This window comes from Malus domestica, chromosome 02 (assembly GCF_042453785.1).
Source record: "Malus domestica chromosome 02, GDT2T_hap1".
Lineage (NCBI taxonomy): Eukaryota > Viridiplantae > Streptophyta > Magnoliopsida > Rosales > Rosaceae > Malus > Malus domestica.
In genome coordinates, this window is record NC_091662.1 from 7,241,214 (window position 1) to 7,257,474 (window position 16,261).

At 36.4% G+C, this 16,261-nt stretch overlaps 4 protein-coding genes across 4 annotated transcripts; 2 read left to right on the forward strand and 2 right to left on the reverse strand.

The window, feature by feature from the left end:
• Nucleotides 1-3,924: 3,924 nt before the first annotated feature.
• LOC103453506 (protein DEEPER ROOTING 1) lies at nucleotides 3,925-5,900 on the forward strand. Its single transcript, XM_029097647.1, has 7 exons — nucleotides 3,925-3,930; nucleotides 4,062-4,134; nucleotides 4,216-4,514; nucleotides 4,631-4,741; nucleotides 5,281-5,453; nucleotides 5,522-5,590; nucleotides 5,801-5,900. The coding sequence occupies exons 1-7, from the start codon at nucleotides 3,925-3,927 to the stop codon at nucleotides 5,898-5,900; spliced, it is 831 nt and encodes a 276-aa protein (XP_028953480.1).
• Nucleotides 5,901-7,268: 1,368 nt separating this feature from the next.
• LOC103451406 (sm-like protein LSM1B) lies at nucleotides 7,269-9,749 on the forward strand. The gene is made up of 5 exons (XM_008390814.4): nucleotides 7,269-7,648; nucleotides 8,397-8,465; nucleotides 8,576-8,691; nucleotides 8,793-8,855; nucleotides 9,252-9,749. Exons 1-5 carry the CDS (start codon nucleotides 7,588-7,590, stop codon nucleotides 9,327-9,329), a joined length of 387 nt encoding a protein of 128 aa, XP_008389036.1. The 5' UTR covers nucleotides 7,269-7,587; the 3' UTR covers nucleotides 9,330-9,749.
• LOC103451397 (uncharacterized) lies at nucleotides 9,697-11,815 on the reverse strand. Its single transcript, XM_008390806.4, has 3 exons — nucleotides 11,442-11,815; nucleotides 10,635-10,756; nucleotides 9,697-10,219 (listed from the first exon to the last, which is right to left on the reverse strand). The coding sequence occupies exons 1-3, from the start codon at nucleotides 11,686-11,688 to the stop codon at nucleotides 9,896-9,898; spliced, it is 693 nt and encodes a 230-aa protein (XP_008389028.2). The 5' UTR covers nucleotides 11,689-11,815; the 3' UTR covers nucleotides 9,697-9,895.
• Nucleotides 11,816-12,760: 945 nt separating this feature from the next.
• LOC103451387 (pollen receptor-like kinase 3) lies at nucleotides 12,761-16,253 on the reverse strand. Its single transcript, XM_008390797.4, has 2 exons — nucleotides 14,195-16,253; nucleotides 12,761-13,699 (listed from the first exon to the last, which is right to left on the reverse strand). Exons 1-2 carry the CDS (start codon nucleotides 15,618-15,620, stop codon nucleotides 13,131-13,133), a joined length of 1,995 nt encoding a protein of 664 aa, XP_008389019.2. The 5' UTR covers nucleotides 15,621-16,253; the 3' UTR covers nucleotides 12,761-13,130.
• Nucleotides 16,254-16,261: the final 8 nt, after the last annotated feature.

Genomic DNA, 16,261 nt, shown 5'->3' on the forward strand with positions numbered 1-16,261 from the left:
GATTTTGATGATTTTTTACAGATACATTCCTTGACCCTTTATGAATACAATGAACATATTCGATCGTCAATTTAAAGTATTTACACAAGTGGATACCACAAAATATTAAGTTATACTTAATGAAAATATAATTAAACTTTAAGTGTTAGTAAACCAATTGTTTTGATAGGAAACGCATTGTACGAAATTAATTTCAACGATCCAACCGTCAAACATGTTTTTATATGCTTCAAGATCTCATACGCCAAGAATGGCAAAAAACGAACATGCAGAGATCAAGCAACAAGACAAAATATTTCGACGGTTATAAACGAAAAATCACGATTTAGCGGTGCATTTAACTCCGATTTTGATGAATTTTTACAGATACACTCCTTGACCCTTTATGAATACAATGAACATATTCGATCGTCAATTTAAAGTATTTACACAAGCGGATACCACAAAATATGAAGTTATACTTAATGAAAATATAATTAAACTCTAAGTGTAGTAAATCAATTGTTTTGATGGGAAACGCATTGTACGAAATTAATTTCAACGATCCAACCGTCAAACATGTTTTTATATGCTTCAAGATCTCATACGCCAAGAATGGCAAAAAACGAACATGCAGAGATCAAGTAACATGACAAAATATTTCGACGGTTATAAACGAAAAATCACGATTTAGCGGTACATTTAACTCCGATTTTGATGAATTTTTACAGATACACTCCTTGACCCTTTATGAATACAATGAACATATTCGATCGTCAATTTAAAGTATTTACACAAGCGGATACCACAAAATATGAAGTTATACTTAATGAAAATATAATTAAACTTTATGTGTTAGTAAATCAATTGTTTTGATGGGAAACGCATTGTACGAAATTAATTTCAACGATCCAACCGTCAAACATGTTTTTATATGCTTCAAGATCTCATACGCCAAGAATGGCAAAAAACGAACATGCAGAGATCAAGCAACAAGACAAAATATTTCGACGGTTATAAACGAAAAATCACGATTTAACGGTACTTTTAACTCCGATTTTGATGATTTTTTACAGATACACTCATTGACCCTATATGAATACAATGAACATATTCGATCGTCAATTTAAAGTGTTTACAGAAGCGGATACCACAAAATATTAAGTTATACTTAATGAAAATATAATTAAACTCTATGTGTTAGTAAATTAATTATTTTGATGGGAAACGCATTGTACGAAATTAATTTCAACGATCCAACCGTCAAACATGTTTTTATATGCTTCAAGATCTCATACGCCAAGAATGGCAAAAAATGAACATGCAGAGATCAAGCAACAAGACAAAATATTTCGACGGTTATAAACGAAAAATCACGATTTAGCGGTACATTTAACTCCGATTTTGATGAATTTTTACAGATACACTCCTTGACCCTTTATGAATACAATGAACATATTCGATCGTCAATTTAAAGTATTTACACAAGCGGATACCACAAAATATGAAGTTATACTTAATGAAAATATAATTAAATTCTAAGTGTAGTAAATCAATTGTTTTGATGGGAAACGCATTGTACGAAATTAATTTCAACGATCCAACCGTCAAACATGTTTTTATATGCTTCAAGATCTCATACGCCAAGAATGGCAAAAAACGAACATGCAGAGATCAAGTAACATGACAAAATATTTCGACGGTTATAAACGAAAAATCACGATTTAGCGGTACATTTAACTCCGATTTTGATGAATTTTTACAGATACACTCCTTGACCCTTTATGAATACAATGAACATATTCGATCGTCAATTTAAAGTATTTACACAATCGGATACCACAAAATATGAAGTTATACTTAATGAAAATATAATTAAACTCTAAGTGTTAGTAAATCAATTGTTTTGATGGGAAACGCATTGTACGAAATTAATTTCAACGATCAAACTGTCAAACATGTTTTTATATGCTTCAAGATCTCATACGCCAAGAATGGAGAATGTTTTGAAGAGAGATGGGGGAGGGAGGTAACTGATTAAATGAAGTAAGAAAAGGTCGTTGACTTTGCGCGACGCCACCTACGTCACGCAAAACAGCTTTGCGTGACGTAGGTCAACCTCCGTCACGCTAAGCTGGTTTGCTTGACGTAGGTGGCCTTGCGTCGCGCAAAGTCAATGAAAAAAACGGTAAAGCAATCTATATTTGGCGCCAAAATCTTGCGGGACGCACAAAACGTCGCACAAACGGCTTTTGCGTGACGGCAAGTTGCGCGACGTCGGTCTTGGTCGCGCAAAACAAGTTTGCGCGACGTAGGTTCAGTTAAGTCGCGCAAAACACCTTTGTGTGACGTCGGTCTTCGTCGCGCAAACTTCCGTCGCGCAAAGTCCGTTTGCGCGACGCTTTGTGTTTGACGTCACGCAAACATACTTTGCGCGACGAATTTGGCTGCGTCGCGCAAGTTTTCGTCGCGCAAAGTGTTTTTTCTACTAGTGTTGTGAGGGAGAATTTTAGTGGATTTTGGTGAACAATTCAATCATATATTGTTATTTAAATTCATAAAACCACACGCACTAATTTTTCTCATCAACCCTATGTTCACTATAAATCGAGTTAAATTTGCTTAAGATCAGTGGTTGATCCATGAAGTTTTCTTTCAAAGGCAAGATGTCCGAACGTGACTTTGGCTTATTTTTCTTCGCTACCTACTCACCCTCAACATTTTGAAAGAGTAATGCTAGGAGACCAAAATTTTAAACTAAATTTGCAAATCAAATGATGTGACGTCGCCAATAGGAAATAAATACGTTAATCAACGAAGTAATAATCCAATCATCGACAACTACATCATTTGGTTTGCAAATTTGATTTAAATAATTGAACTCCTTAACATTATCCATTTTTAAAAGCATTTTATCAAGAATCTTACCCATATATAGCCATGCTCAAGAAAAAATATCACGAAAATATTGTACTATTTAGTTAGGGTGCATGAGAGGCAATTGCATGCATCAGACTTTTATGTAAATCCGTCATTGTTTTAACACGTACTAATTAAAGTATTGTAAAAAATAAGTGAGATTCAGAATGTGTCCATATTTGAATATAATAGACTGATAAATTACTCCATCTTATTGCATAAACTTGTTAGTTTTCTTCATGACATTAGTTGGGGCATATTTTAGTGATTCTTACAAATAAGGAAATTGGTAGTTTTGTTTTTAATTAATACCTCTCTAAATAGAGTAACGGGACATTGTTAGTTGACTGTAAGATGGTAAAATTGGTAATGTCTGTGTGTTCTTGCTCATATATGCAGATTGCTTTTGCTCTGGTCAATTGGAAGATAGATACTGTCTCCTTTAGCACCCCCATTTTAGGGGGATTTGCATGAAAAATTATGTGATCAGATACTCATCAATTTTCAGAATTCTTCAATTAGTGGGAAATCTGGTTGGGAACGAACAATAATAATGTAGTGTGAAAAAAAGAAGAGATAGTACTGGTTGGGAAACATAAAATACTTAGGTGGAGAAATTATTTAGTGTGTTGGTAAACATACTGCTATATTCTATAATTTGTTGAATTTATTTTAAGTTTCTAACCAATTATATTATTGCATTTGGTGTACCGAATCGTGTTCTCAGCATATATGCTAAAAAATCTCTTATTTAGGTGATCAAATGCAAAGAGATGAGAGAGAGAGAAAAGGCGCCAAAGTAAGTGTTTGGGAACTTGAACTATGGAACTTCTCAAATCACAGCTCTATTCTATTTCTATATAAAGGCTTTTGCAGCTAAGCTCTCACTGGCTTATGAGATCTGTGTACACAAAAATTACCTTATCTCTATAAGCCCACTTTTATCCACACCCTTTCTCTAAGCTCTTTTAATCTGCAAACCTGGCTTGCTGCTAATCACCCAATTAGAAGAAGACACTTCAACAAATGAAGGTAACAAGATACTTGTGTTTTTGTAAAATATACTAACAGTGGCATGTATTCAGAATACCGACATAGTAACATATCGTGTGTAAATAAGTTTCTCTCGTAATTTATAAGTGTTTTGACTTGTTTGATTGCAGATATTTGATTGGATGCAAAGCAAGCTCACTGGGAAACCCCGGCTTGAAAAACCAAGCTTAAAATTCTTTGATGGTAATTAATTTTTTATTAATTTGTATTTGCTAATTATTCTTGGATCAATATATTTAATTTGTTCTTTTTATTCTTTTATAGACGAGAAGGTGCAACAAAAACCTTCCAAAGAAGAAGCAAATGAATGGCATCACGGGCTGCTGGCAATTGGAACATTAGGAAATGGTGACTTGAAACTAGATCAACAAACCAATCCACCACCCTCCCCCAACGACCACCTCCATGATTTCACACCAGAGGACGCTACACACATTCAGAACGAGTTGAGCTCGTACTTGAACCAATCAAACTCAGCTGCATTACTAGAGCTTGAAAAAGCTCCTAACAAGTTTCTAAGCAACCAGTCGAGCTTGAAACCTGAGATAACAAGTACTGACAATGTAGATTGTGACGAGCTGCCGAAAGAAAATATGAGTCGATTCCAACGGAGCTCGAGTGTCGTTCTCAGCCGTGGAAAGATGTTTGTTTGGATAACACAAACTCCACCATTGCGAAGAAATCACTCTCTTTTCTCCTCAAGAAAGTGTTTGTTTGTAGCAGTGGGTTTGCACCAGCTGCCGCTGCTCCTGGTCTAAGAGATCCAGTCCCGGAGTCAAGAATGGAGAAGGTAAATCCATTATACAACATATATTTGGCCCTGTAATATTAATATATAAAGTTTAACTTTCATGCCTGTATTGTATCATATACGGTCATCTTTGGCAACATGCGTTAATTTCTGGTATGAAATAGCCAAGTGCGCGACACGTGAGAGGGTAAGTATGAGAAGTTGAAAAATATCCTCATACAATTTGCGTACTATAGGGACAAAATTTGTTGCAATTGAAAATACAAGGAACAAAGTGAAACTTCATGAAATGAGAGGGCATCAAATTGGTCATCTGGTCATGTAGAATATAGTTTCCAAACGATATATTTCAAGCGAAAGATACATCTCAAATTCTATTAATTTTTTGTACTAAATCTCCACATTCACACCACATGAGACCAGAGAGTAAATTTAATGGATTACATAGCAAAAAATTAACAAAAGTTGGAAAATGTCCTTAAATTATTACGATTTGCAATACTTCATAACAAGATTTTATCTCTTCTTTTTTTTTTTTAATCATTTTTAACATATTTTTTGTTTTGGGTCAATGCTAGATACTGAGGGCAATCCTTCACAAGAATATATACCCCCGAAGTTCAAGTACTTCAACAATGTCCATGAAAAAGTACTTGGAGAACAGCAACCCCAAGTCTGCCAAAGCTAAATGGGACAAGACTGATTCTGAATGTAAGCACTTAAACATGATTAAGACATGGATTAAGAGTCTGTTTATGCAAAAGACACATATGCTTTGGAAATAACTTTATTCACACAATTTTTTTTTTCTGGTTGCAGATATCGTTCTAGAGATATAAGTTTACTGAATCACTTCTACCATTTTGTTGCGGCTTCAAACCATACAAGGTAAGTTTTTAACGTCTCTTACAAATTTTGATTTGTCACTTGACTTTTCTCTTGTTATGACTGACTATAATGTCATTTTTATCTAACGGTTATATAATTATGTGAATGCATGTATTTAATCATCATTTAACGTCGAAATTTGTATTGTATATGTGTAAGTGTTATAGCTAAATTCTTCGTGGTTATGCTGAATTTAAATTTAATGTGCAGAGTTCTGTCAATTGCTGCAAAGTTGTTTGGTTGGGCTCTACAGTTGGGCATGTGGAATGCGAAGTGTGACATTTTTGGCCTATGTTTGATTAGAACATAATCAGGAGAAAAATAACGAAATAAATGACTGTTTATCTTTCATAATTTCATCACAAAAAAAGGAGACTATTATCTTTCCTTTTTTTTTTTTTTGCACGGCGAATATTGCTAAAGTGGAGACTCTTTGAGCTCTTACTATTGATGTGTTGTGTTGTATTTGATATTTTAATAAAATTATATTGTTTTTCTTTACTCCAAATAAATAGTTTTATTGAAATAAGGCAACAAAAAATCAGTAATAAGATAATACGAGACCAATATGTGAAAACTTTTTCTTAGTCCGGATCAACAATATAATACCACAAAATGATTAGAGAAATGCTAAGCAACTTTTTCAAAAGTAGAACTCTTTATAACTCTTCATCACCTTACATTTTAGTGTTAATTTTTTTTTACCAATATTGTAAAACATTGTGCTAAAAACCATATTATTATGAAACATCTAAAAACATGAAGTGACAGAAAATTGATGGAGAGTCACACTTTTGAGAGAATCTTCGTAACATTTCTCTAACAATTATTATAGTTCTTACATTAAACTTCTCCATCTCCATGATTGGACATTATTATTATTTTTAAATCAAATACGATATTCATTTCATGGTGGAACAACGTACAAGCAAATGGAAAGGGTGCTAACAATGAGCTTTCCGGGACATGAAACCCGAATAAAGAGAAAAAGAGCGCCCTGCATCAACATAATTAAGAATTCAAAGCATTTTGTAAATAAGTAAAAAAAAAAAAGATTTCTTAACTCAAATGATAATGCGGGAAAGAGGGATCAAATCTGAAAACACATATAAATGCTCTTAATAAATTTAGCTCCTGATAAATAAGCAAAAATCTTTAAAGTTTTCATTCAAAGGAACCTTTGTTTTTCTTTTGTTTGAAAACCTTATTTTAAGGTTTAACATTATTTCTCAACCTTTTCTAAATGAAAAAAAAAACATCATTCTCCAATGGCTTCATTTATGATGATGAAAGGATTACGTATGAGGGAACGTATAATTAATCAGATCGTGTAGATCTATGATACTAAAATTAAAGGAAAACTAATGAAAAGGGCTTGAAAACTTTGAGTTTTAATGATAAGGACAAAATAAAGAGTAAAATGAATAGTACCATGATTGACTTTTTAGTGTAAAAATGTGGTTTTTCGTTAAAGTGAACAGTACCAGATGCTTTTCGTTAAAGTTCCCTAAAATTAATCTAATCCGCTCCATAAAACACCTATAATTAATCAAAGATTTCCCTTTTAAGCGAGGTATTAATCCCAATTCATTGTATCCAGTTAAACATAATTATTATTTATCAACAGATAATTATTTCAATAAAAAAAAGAAAGAAAAGTAAATAACAAATAATTATAATATATTGTCAGAAGGAGAGAGAGAGAACCAATAAAAGAGTAAAAGATGTCATCTTTTCGGCCAAGCCGATGACTTTAATGGTTCAAACCCAACTCACAATCTTCCATCTTTGATGGGTATTGTTGGAAATTTGGAATTAGGGTTGGTAGAGGCAGTGTGTGATTGAAAGTTTAGGGCTCTGGGGATTTTGGGGATTTTTATTTCTTTTGGTGGTAAGAAGCCAATGCCATTGGAGAAGGTTTAAGGGTTCTTTTGGTTGCAGTTTCAAGTTCCCAATTTCCCAGTAGGATTAAGAGGAGGAGGAATACTTCTTACTTCATGTCGTGGGCTGGGGCAGAAGATACTTTCCTTTCCACTTCTCTTGCTACCTATCTTGACAGTATACTCTCTCTCTAACTTTCTCTCTCTCTAGATCTAATTTGAAGTGATTGAAAATTGGGTTTTGTGAAATTTTTATGTGTTGTATGTTTTAGCTGTGAATTACCTTTTTGAGCTCTGTTCCGGTGTTTTTCTTGTAAAATTTTGTTAGGGTTTGAAAGCAGCTGTTATACTGTTTGATTTGCAGATCCCTTATTGTATGTACTGTTTTGTTGCAAATTTTGAATTAAGATGAGATATAAGGAAGATAAAGAAGTGAAGCTTCAAACTTTAGGTCTTTGCACTGAGTAATTATAGTGATGTTGAATTTCTACTGCTAAATTGAGGATTTGTGTATGGGGGTGTTATCCAATTTTCCCAATTTGTTAGGATCGAAAGCGTATATTTGCTTCATAAGCAAAAGTATAAATGGGAGAAATATTTTCTCAAAGTAGAAGGTGATGATGAAACAAGAGTTTGAATAAGAAATGAGAACCGTTCATTCGGGCTATTAGAACTGCTCGCAGTATCACTTTGTGCATTCCCGTTGGTGAAGAGTTTGAGAAAATGGAAAGCTATGTTCGTAATGCCTCAATATTCAATCCAGTAATAAGGATGACTCGGATGCTGATAGTGCTTTAAGGTCACTGCAATCTCTATGTGATTGTAGGGATTGGTAATATGTGGGATGTATCAGTAAACTGATTGTCATTAGAGATTGATTCGTTGCAAAGTACTTGGCATATTATGATTTTTTATTTATTTTTCAGAAAAGCTTCTTGTCTTGCTGCGAGATGGACGAAAGCTGTTGGGATTGCTACGGTCTTTTGATCAGTTTGGTAATACTAATCTGTTACTCCACGTGACTTACTGAGTTATCATTATCTTCACTCTTATTATTTCTATTGAAACCATAGCTAATGATGGTAGTGGTCTTTCATCTGCACAGCTAATGTTGTTCTTGAAGGCGCATGTGAAAGAGTAATTGTGGGTGACCTTTATTGTGACATCCCATTAGGTCTATATGTAATCCGTGGGGAGAATGTCGTCTTAATTGGAGAGCTGGTATATTGCATTCTCTTTCAGTCCTGTGAGACTTGACTATTGTTAATATCTTTTACTACATTATCAGTTCATTTATTAAATTCTTGTTATTAATTTTATAGGAATTGGATAAGGAGGAGCTTCCCCCTCATATGACTTTGGTACCAGAAGCAGAGATAAAAAGGGTAAGTCTGTATGTTTATTGGTTAAGACTGCAATCGAAAATTGCAATCTGCAATGCTTAGGGTGATGGCATTAGGTCATATTAAGAAAACCCTAATTTTGTGAATGCATATGTGCTATGGTTAAATTCTTTGCGCGTAATTCTACATTGTCCTGCCACGGTTAACAAACGAGCAACGTTATGCGCTGCTATTTTGAATGGGAATACATTCACTTTGGTTCTTCCTAGATGTTACGGCTGGATGTTGCAACCTTTCAGTTAAATCCTTTCCTTTTAAGATTATTGTATAAATAGCAATCTTTGTAATGTATTATTCAGGTGGTTGGGTTGGATTGTTCCTTGCTATTATGGTCGTTTGCACTTTACAATAATTCGAGTACATTTCTCTTCTGTTCAGGCTCAGAAAGCAGAGAGGGATGCGACAGATTTAAAAGGCTCCATGAGAAAAAGAATGGAGTTCCTTGATTTTGATTAACTTGCCCACCCATTTTATCGTGGGTTCAGGCCATGTCTGCGAATTTTAGTGCGACAGTGACCCGAGGTTTTCACCTATATAGGAGTGCAAACAAGAAGAGAAGTCATATCAGTTCTGAGGACTCATTGAGTGGAAGTTGTGTTCTGGGTCTACTAGATGTGTGGCAATGTCGATGATCTTTCCCTGTTTCATTTGGATTTGATTGATACGTGCAAGCATGGTTTCGGGTTCTGCAGAACTGATTCGGAATTTAGATTTGCAGTTGTTTCTCTGTTGAACATAATTAGTTTTGATTTTCCATGGGTTGTTAACCGTTGTGGAGGTACACATTTCATGGCACATTCAGTGTTATTACATCTGTAAGATATTCATGTTCAAATCCTTATTATATTTATATAAGATCTGTATGATCAAGCCAAATCAATGGATCATCAAATCTGAAGTCTTAACATATTAGTATGTGAAACGATGTTTGAACAATCCTCGGTCGCTTCGGATACATAAACATGTAAAAACTCAGAATGAACATTGAGCTAATACAACCATAACATTACAGCAGCAAATGCTTATGCTTCTTCAGGGAAAGTAAGCAGCGTTATGAGAGCCTCGTAACCAGGAAAAAGAGGAAGAAGATCGGAGCGTTTTGCCAACTCGAAATCCTGGAACTGAAAGGCAGGTGCACAAGTACATCCCACGAGAGAGTAGTGAGTCTCGGCATCCCTTGGAGCAGCTTTGAGCAATGCCCCTTCTGATGAAATGCTGTAGTCCTTTGTTGGGAAGGAACCAAACCATACATTTGGAGGCACTGTGTACTGGGGTTGCTGATCCGCTCCCAAATCGGGTCCGAGGCAGGTTAACTTGACCTTCCCATCTTCCCCCAACTCCACGACCTGATAGCAGATACAGCGGTGTTACAGAGCAGAAATTTTACATTATCTGTTTCTCTATAAACATTTAAATGCTTCCCACAACTACCAAACGGAAAACATAGCGCAGAAATCTGATGAGAAATCTCAACCCGGAGTTCACAGTGAAATGAATCATTTTGAGTGCAAGAGTAGGCAAGATATAAGATCAAAGTACAACGAATCATTTGGACAGCAAATGTAAGATTATCTATCTTAATTCAAAAGCCGAGGCCGAGTATCAACTATCAACCAATTTAGCTGAAAACCTACACAATTCCGAGCAAATGTTTGTACGGTAAGATGGTTATGCATCATATGAATATCTTGAAATGAGTACAGAAATGACATGTGAATGCAGATGATTCAATCGTTCAGTGAGCCGTGATTCGAGGTGTACCATAATGGGCTCTCCGAGATAAAAATGCCAGGTTTCTGCCATTGGTATACGATGAAGGCGAGATACACTCCCAGACGGCAGCAAGAAGTAGATAGATGAACTCACAGGGCGCTCAACCTTGTCTGCAGATAAACTACACTTATGTTAGTAAAAGAAAGTGGTACAAATAATACAACCACAATTCCCATACATTACAATTGGACTCAATCCTATATCAAAATTCAATTGGGCTAAAAAGATTCTCACATCCCACGTATGAATGCGGATATGCTGTCGATACATTGTAGATAATAATACTATTGACACTATCGATACTTCAACTTTACAATTGTCGACAAGCGATCAATATGATTAAAAGTGCAGTTAACACATAGGAGAATGCATGTCGCACTTTATCACAGCGGCGAAAAGCAATCATATCTATGCACCATAGTTACGGGTTCAATCTCCAAAGATTCCCTTCCCTCCTCTTTAATAACTAACAATTTAACCCACTAAACGCTATCGTTCATTTAAAAAAAAAAAACACACAGGAGAATGATTGCTTGCATACGAGCCTTAAATTCCAATAACAAAAAATCCAATTTCATAAAACACAACACATTAATCCATACAAACCAATCTATTTCACTACTTAGGAGCTTCCAAAGATTTTCCAAAAATTATAAATCCAAGATCAATATGCAGATAACAATAAAACCCAATACATAATGAAACAAAAATCAAATATTCAAAATTCAAATCATTTGTAAACCATGAAAATTCACAGGAATGAATGAATGAGAAGCAGAAGCGAGAAAATCTTACAGTCTGGGGGAAGCTGACACAATGGCAGGGCAATGGAAGTATCTCTGAAAGTTTCGAAATAAAAGCCACCTTCAGGGTGGGGATTCAGTTTCAGTTTAGCTACAATCTCTGATGCAGTTCCCATGTTCCTTCCTGGGATCTTTAAACTCTTCGTCTTCCTCTGACAACAGCCACTATATTCGATTGTGATCTGTGTTTGGTACCTCTTTAACATGTGGTAGGTTTTGGCGATTTGACAAACCGACATATAAAAATAGTAAAAGGGAGCTACTTTCTTTGGTCAGACATGGCAGCCGAAACCCAACAACGCCAGAACCTGTCGACCCATATGGGATAAGTGGGTTTGGGCTTTCATCGGAGTAAACTTTTATTGTATCCGAGACACTATGCAGTGTTATTATTTATCGTAAATTATAATATTTGTAATCTTTTTTTATTAATATACTTTAAATATGAGATGTAATAAAATTCGTCGTCTACTGATATTATATAACATGTGAATAATAACACCGTGCGACAATGTTCTAGTACATGCAAAAATTTCTTCCTCAATTGACGAACACATGGGCCAAAAAAGCTTGCCTACTCTAAAAATATACACGTTTTTCTCTATTTCTCTTCATATGTGACTTGCTGACTGTATACATGAGAGAAGAGAAAGAAACAAATATATACACTCCCTGACATGCAACTATATGCAAGTTCTTGTCTACGTAACCAATTTCTTCATGAACAGTGATTAATTTTCACCATAAGACTCGCGTTTTCTTGGCATGTCCTTGCATTCTTTTTCGATAATTATAAGGAATGGAACATAACCTCAAGTACAGTACAGGAGAAAAACTTTACGTGATGAGAGATGCAGATACATGGGTGTAACGCATGCGTTAAATTTAAAAACGGTTGCTCTTAATTATTTTGAGATAGAAGTTATTTGCATCGTCGTATTTATTTCTCTATTTTATTATCGTTTTCGGCTCGTATGTAACTTTTGATTATCGCTAGACTACCTAATTTATTCACCAAATGTTATTCGTTGTGGCAGTTTTCTTATAATTCAATCTTATTTATTTCTAAAATGTAGATTTACTGATTGATACAGTCAGCATAAAACATAGATGTTGGCAACGTCTTTGGCAGTTTTGAAAGCTTGATAAATGAAAAATAAATAAAATCATGTGATACATGTATGTTTAGTCAATCAACATGTAAGTAGGTGAATGAATCTGTGTGTTAGTATTCCTAAAAAAAAACGAAAATTATGATTATGGTTCCTTCTCTGTACAACTAAAAAAAAAAGAATAAAAAAAAACAAGAACTAAGATCCAAACCTTCCTCCAAAATAGAAATATCACTTAATTTATTCAGTATTTTTCACTAAATTCCATTTTTCCTCCCTTGTTCCAACCCAGCACTCTCTCTCCTACCCTTTTTTTAACTCACCTATATATATGGTAAGAAAAAAAAAAAAACTTCCTGAATTAGCACCCTTTTTTAATTTAGTATTTTTCACTCGTTTTCCGTTTGCTTCTGTGGTTGCAGTAACACTCTCTGATCCCTTCATCAGCCCTTTCAATTTCTCACCTTTGTAAGAAAATCCCATTTGTATTGAAGTAAATCCATTGAAGAATATATAGCAAGCATATTAGCATATATATATTTTTATATATATGCATGCCTGCAAGCTTCTCAAGCTTGTACCTCTTCAATCCTCCTAATGGCTTCGCTTAAATCAAGCCTTTGCTCAGGCTCACTCTTAGTGCAATCAGCTCCAACCATCAGAAGCTGCAGCATTTGATCCACTGAGTCTGTCTCACTTGCTATCTCTGGGTCTAGCAACTCTTGTTCTCTTTGATCAGCCATGGCTGATTGGACCCACTGAACGACGTCGGTTCCGCCTTTCCCGTTGCTCAGATACTGAGATGGAAACTTCCCGGTGAGGATTTCAAGGATCACAATCCCAAGGCAGTATACATCGGCTTTTGGAGATACTTGCTGGGATTCTATGTACTCTGGGGTCCTAAAAGCAAACATGGATTGTGCAGCATTGCTAGGGTTTATGAGAGGATGTAAGGCATAGTCATTGAGGACCGGCTCATAGTCTTCTTTTAGTAGAATGTTGCTGGACTTTAGGTTTCCATGGGGCAGGTCATAGGATGCAAACTCTGTGTGGATGAATCCCATTCCACATGCAATTCCTTGGACAATCTTCAGACGGGTAGGCCAGTTCAGCTCCGAATAAGAAATTCCACGATCACCTGCAAATTCAATAGTGTGCATATATTTATTAGTCTGGTTAGATTTCTATGTGCATCAGAAATTTATATATGTATACCACCAAGAAACAAAAATTGATATTTATATCTATCCAATGGAAATTTTTGTTGCATTCGTCTAGTGAGAAGTGTCTTGTTAAACAATCTAACATGTTATATTGTTAAACAATATGATCTATTAGGAAAATTAAGAGTTTGGCACTATACCAATCTACAATGTACTAAGAAATCGTAGAATGGTAGCCTGTTCTCTAAGCGGGAATTTTTTTTGTTACGAATACCACTTTTAGTACTTGGTACATTGTTGATATTTGGCCAATATAGTCTACTGATATTTGATAATATCGACCAACTTTAACGACATACCAAGTATATGCAAGATTGGTACTCTTCACCAGTCAATCGAAAAAAAATGATTCTAGCATATACTGAGGCCTAAAACAAGATTAATTGAATAAAACTAAGACAAATTCATACCATGCAAAACGTATAGCAAGCTGCCCTTAGGAATGTATTCTGAGATCAACAGCTTCTCCTCTCTCCTATAATGGTAAGCCAAAGGAGTCAAGATGTTCTTGTGGCTTAATCTTCCAAACCTTCTCATTTCAGCATCAAACCCATCTCTCCCCAACCTATTCATCTCCCTCATCCTCTTCACCACAACAGAAAACCCATTAGACATCACCGCCTTATAAGCTGATCCCAACCCTCCATTCCCCAAAACCTCTGCTGCCGCCTTCATCAAATCCGGCAATCCAAATGTACCCTTTTCCTCGTTCACCATCAAAAGCTCGTTCATGCTGTTTTTCCCCTGACTCGACCCCTTTTTCGAGTCCCCGCTACCTTTTCTGCTATTGCTTTGGTTGACCTCCACGCTACGATTCGACTCATTTGTACTTCCCACGCTGCGATTTGTGGTGCTTGGAATATGAACTTCAACCACCTTCTCCTGTACATTACGATGGTCATCCACGATCTGTTCCTTGCCGAGCACGTTGAAGTTGTCCTCCCGTTTTCGCCTCTTCTTCGTGAGCAGCACGAAAAGCAGGAGCAGAACCATGATACCGACAATGACGCTGATGACTATGATGATGGTTTTTGATTTTCTATCTTCCTCTTTCTTCTTTGGAGTTGAGGGCGGCGATGTTGATGGGGATTCTGGCGGAGACTTTGATGGGGATTTTGGCGGAGGAGATGACGGTGTTGGAGGCGGCTTGCATGATGACTTGAGTGGCCCGCCACATAGTCCTTCGTTTCCATCGAACGCCTTGGGGTCAAATTTCGACAGGGTTTCCGGGATAGGACCTTGTAACTTGTTGTTTGAAAAGTCAAGGGAGTTCAATACTCCTGGCTTTAATTTTGGTATAGGGCCTGTGAATTGGTTGCTCTCCAAATGAAGTTCTTCTAGCTTGGTCAATTGGGTCAATGACTCTGGGATTTTTCCTGTGAAATTGTTACCGTTAAGGTAAATTTTCTTCAACGACGTCAAATGGGAAAAGTAGTCTTTTGGGATTTCGCCGGAGAAGTCGTTTCCCGCCAAAAACAAGGATTTCAAGACACCAAGCTTGTGGAAATCTGGAATTGGACCTGAGAATTTGTTGTTCATGAGATTAATGGTTCTGAGGGTAGGAATGTCTTTTAATGCATCAACGTCAAAATTTCCGGAGAGACCCATGTTGGCGAAATGGAGACCGGTGATGACATCTTCGTTGCAGACAATCCCAGCCCATTTGTCGTTACATGGGGAGGTGTTTGGGTCCCAGTTGTCCAACGGATTATCTGCTGGAGAGAGAGATCTCTTGAGCTTCAAGAGAGCATCTTGTTCTTGTGACAAGGAGAGGGAGAGGTGAGGGGAGGAAGAGAGGAAGATGAGGAGGAAGAGGAACGAGGGAACAGCGGCCATTTGCAGGGCCGGAAGGGGGACAATGTGGTGTCGTCTCCACCGGATAGAAAATGAGCCGCTGTTCGATATGGGGTGGTTTTGTTGTCTGAGGGTTTGGTGTGTTTGTGATCATCAATGTAGGGTGTATGGGGGAGGAGGGGAAGGAGGAGGAGGAGGAGGAGTTGGGTGTGACATGTTTAGGTGTATTGGGGGAATGGAGATTACCAGATTTTACAAGACAAAATCTAAGAATAGAGGTTGGGGACAGAAGAGAGAGAGCTGTATTTGCCTCTTGTGGGGGATTTGAGAGGGGGGAAGAGAGAGAGAGGTTGTGGAGGTTGTGAAACTTGCATTGACCTTGTCAGCCACTGGATGCCCTACATTTTAGGACTCCCAATTCCAAAAATTACGTACAAAAACAAACGTTATTTTCATTCATTCGTTAAAGTTGGGTAGAGTTGGTAGAGGGAGACACCATGTTTGTGTTGTTTTTTTTTCTAGCTGCCACACTTTCATGATTCATCACAAGTCAATATGTGTTGTGTAAATAATACTAGGCAGCCAGTAGGAGAAACTAGATTTTTCATCTAGAGTTCTTGATCACCAAATACTCATGCTATCTGCAATAGAATGTCACGGGAAGTAACTGATTCACATGCTGT

Excerpts from the sequence above, each read along its gene's own strand:
- LOC103453506 (XM_029097647.1), top strand. Across the intron at positions 4,515-4,630 it reads AGATAACAAGTACTGACAAT|AAATCACTCTCTTTTCTCCT; the intron begins GTAGATTGTGAC and ends ACCATTGCGAAG. Across the intron at positions 5,454-5,521 it reads AAGACATGGATTAAGAGTCT|ATATCGTTCTAGAGATATAA; the intron begins GTTTATGCAAAA and ends TTCTGGTTGCAG.
- LOC103451406 (XM_008390814.4), top strand. The coding sequence starts at position 7,588 with ATGTCGTGGGCTGGGGCAGAAGATACTTTCCTTTCCACTTCTCTTGCT. Across the intron at positions 8,692-8,792 it reads TCGTCTTAATTGGAGAGCTG|GAATTGGATAAGGAGGAGCT; the intron begins GTATATTGCATT and ends TTAATTTTATAG. Across the intron at positions 8,856-9,251 it reads CAGAAGCAGAGATAAAAAGG|GCTCAGAAAGCAGAGAGGGA; the intron begins GTAAGTCTGTAT and ends TCTTCTGTTCAG.
- LOC103451397 (XM_008390806.4), bottom strand. The coding sequence starts at position 11,688 with ATGTCGGTTTGTCAAATCGCCAAAACCTACCACATGTTAAAGAGGTAC. Across the intron at positions 10,757-11,441 it reads GTGTCAGCTTCCCCCAGACT|ACAAGGTTGAGCGCCCTGTG; the intron begins GTAAGATTTTCT and ends GTTTATCTGCAG. Across the intron at positions 10,220-10,634 it reads ATCTCGGAGAGCCCATTATG|GTCGTGGAGTTGGGGGAAGA; the intron begins GTACACCTCGAA and ends ATCTGCTATCAG.
- LOC103451387 (XM_008390797.4), bottom strand. The coding sequence starts at position 15,620 with ATGGCCGCTGTTCCCTCGTTCCTCTTCCTCCTCATCTTCCTCTCTTCC. Across the intron at positions 13,700-14,194 it reads CTTGCTATACGTTTTGCATG|GTGATCGTGGAATTTCTTAT; the intron begins GTATGAATTTGT and ends TTGAATTTGCAG.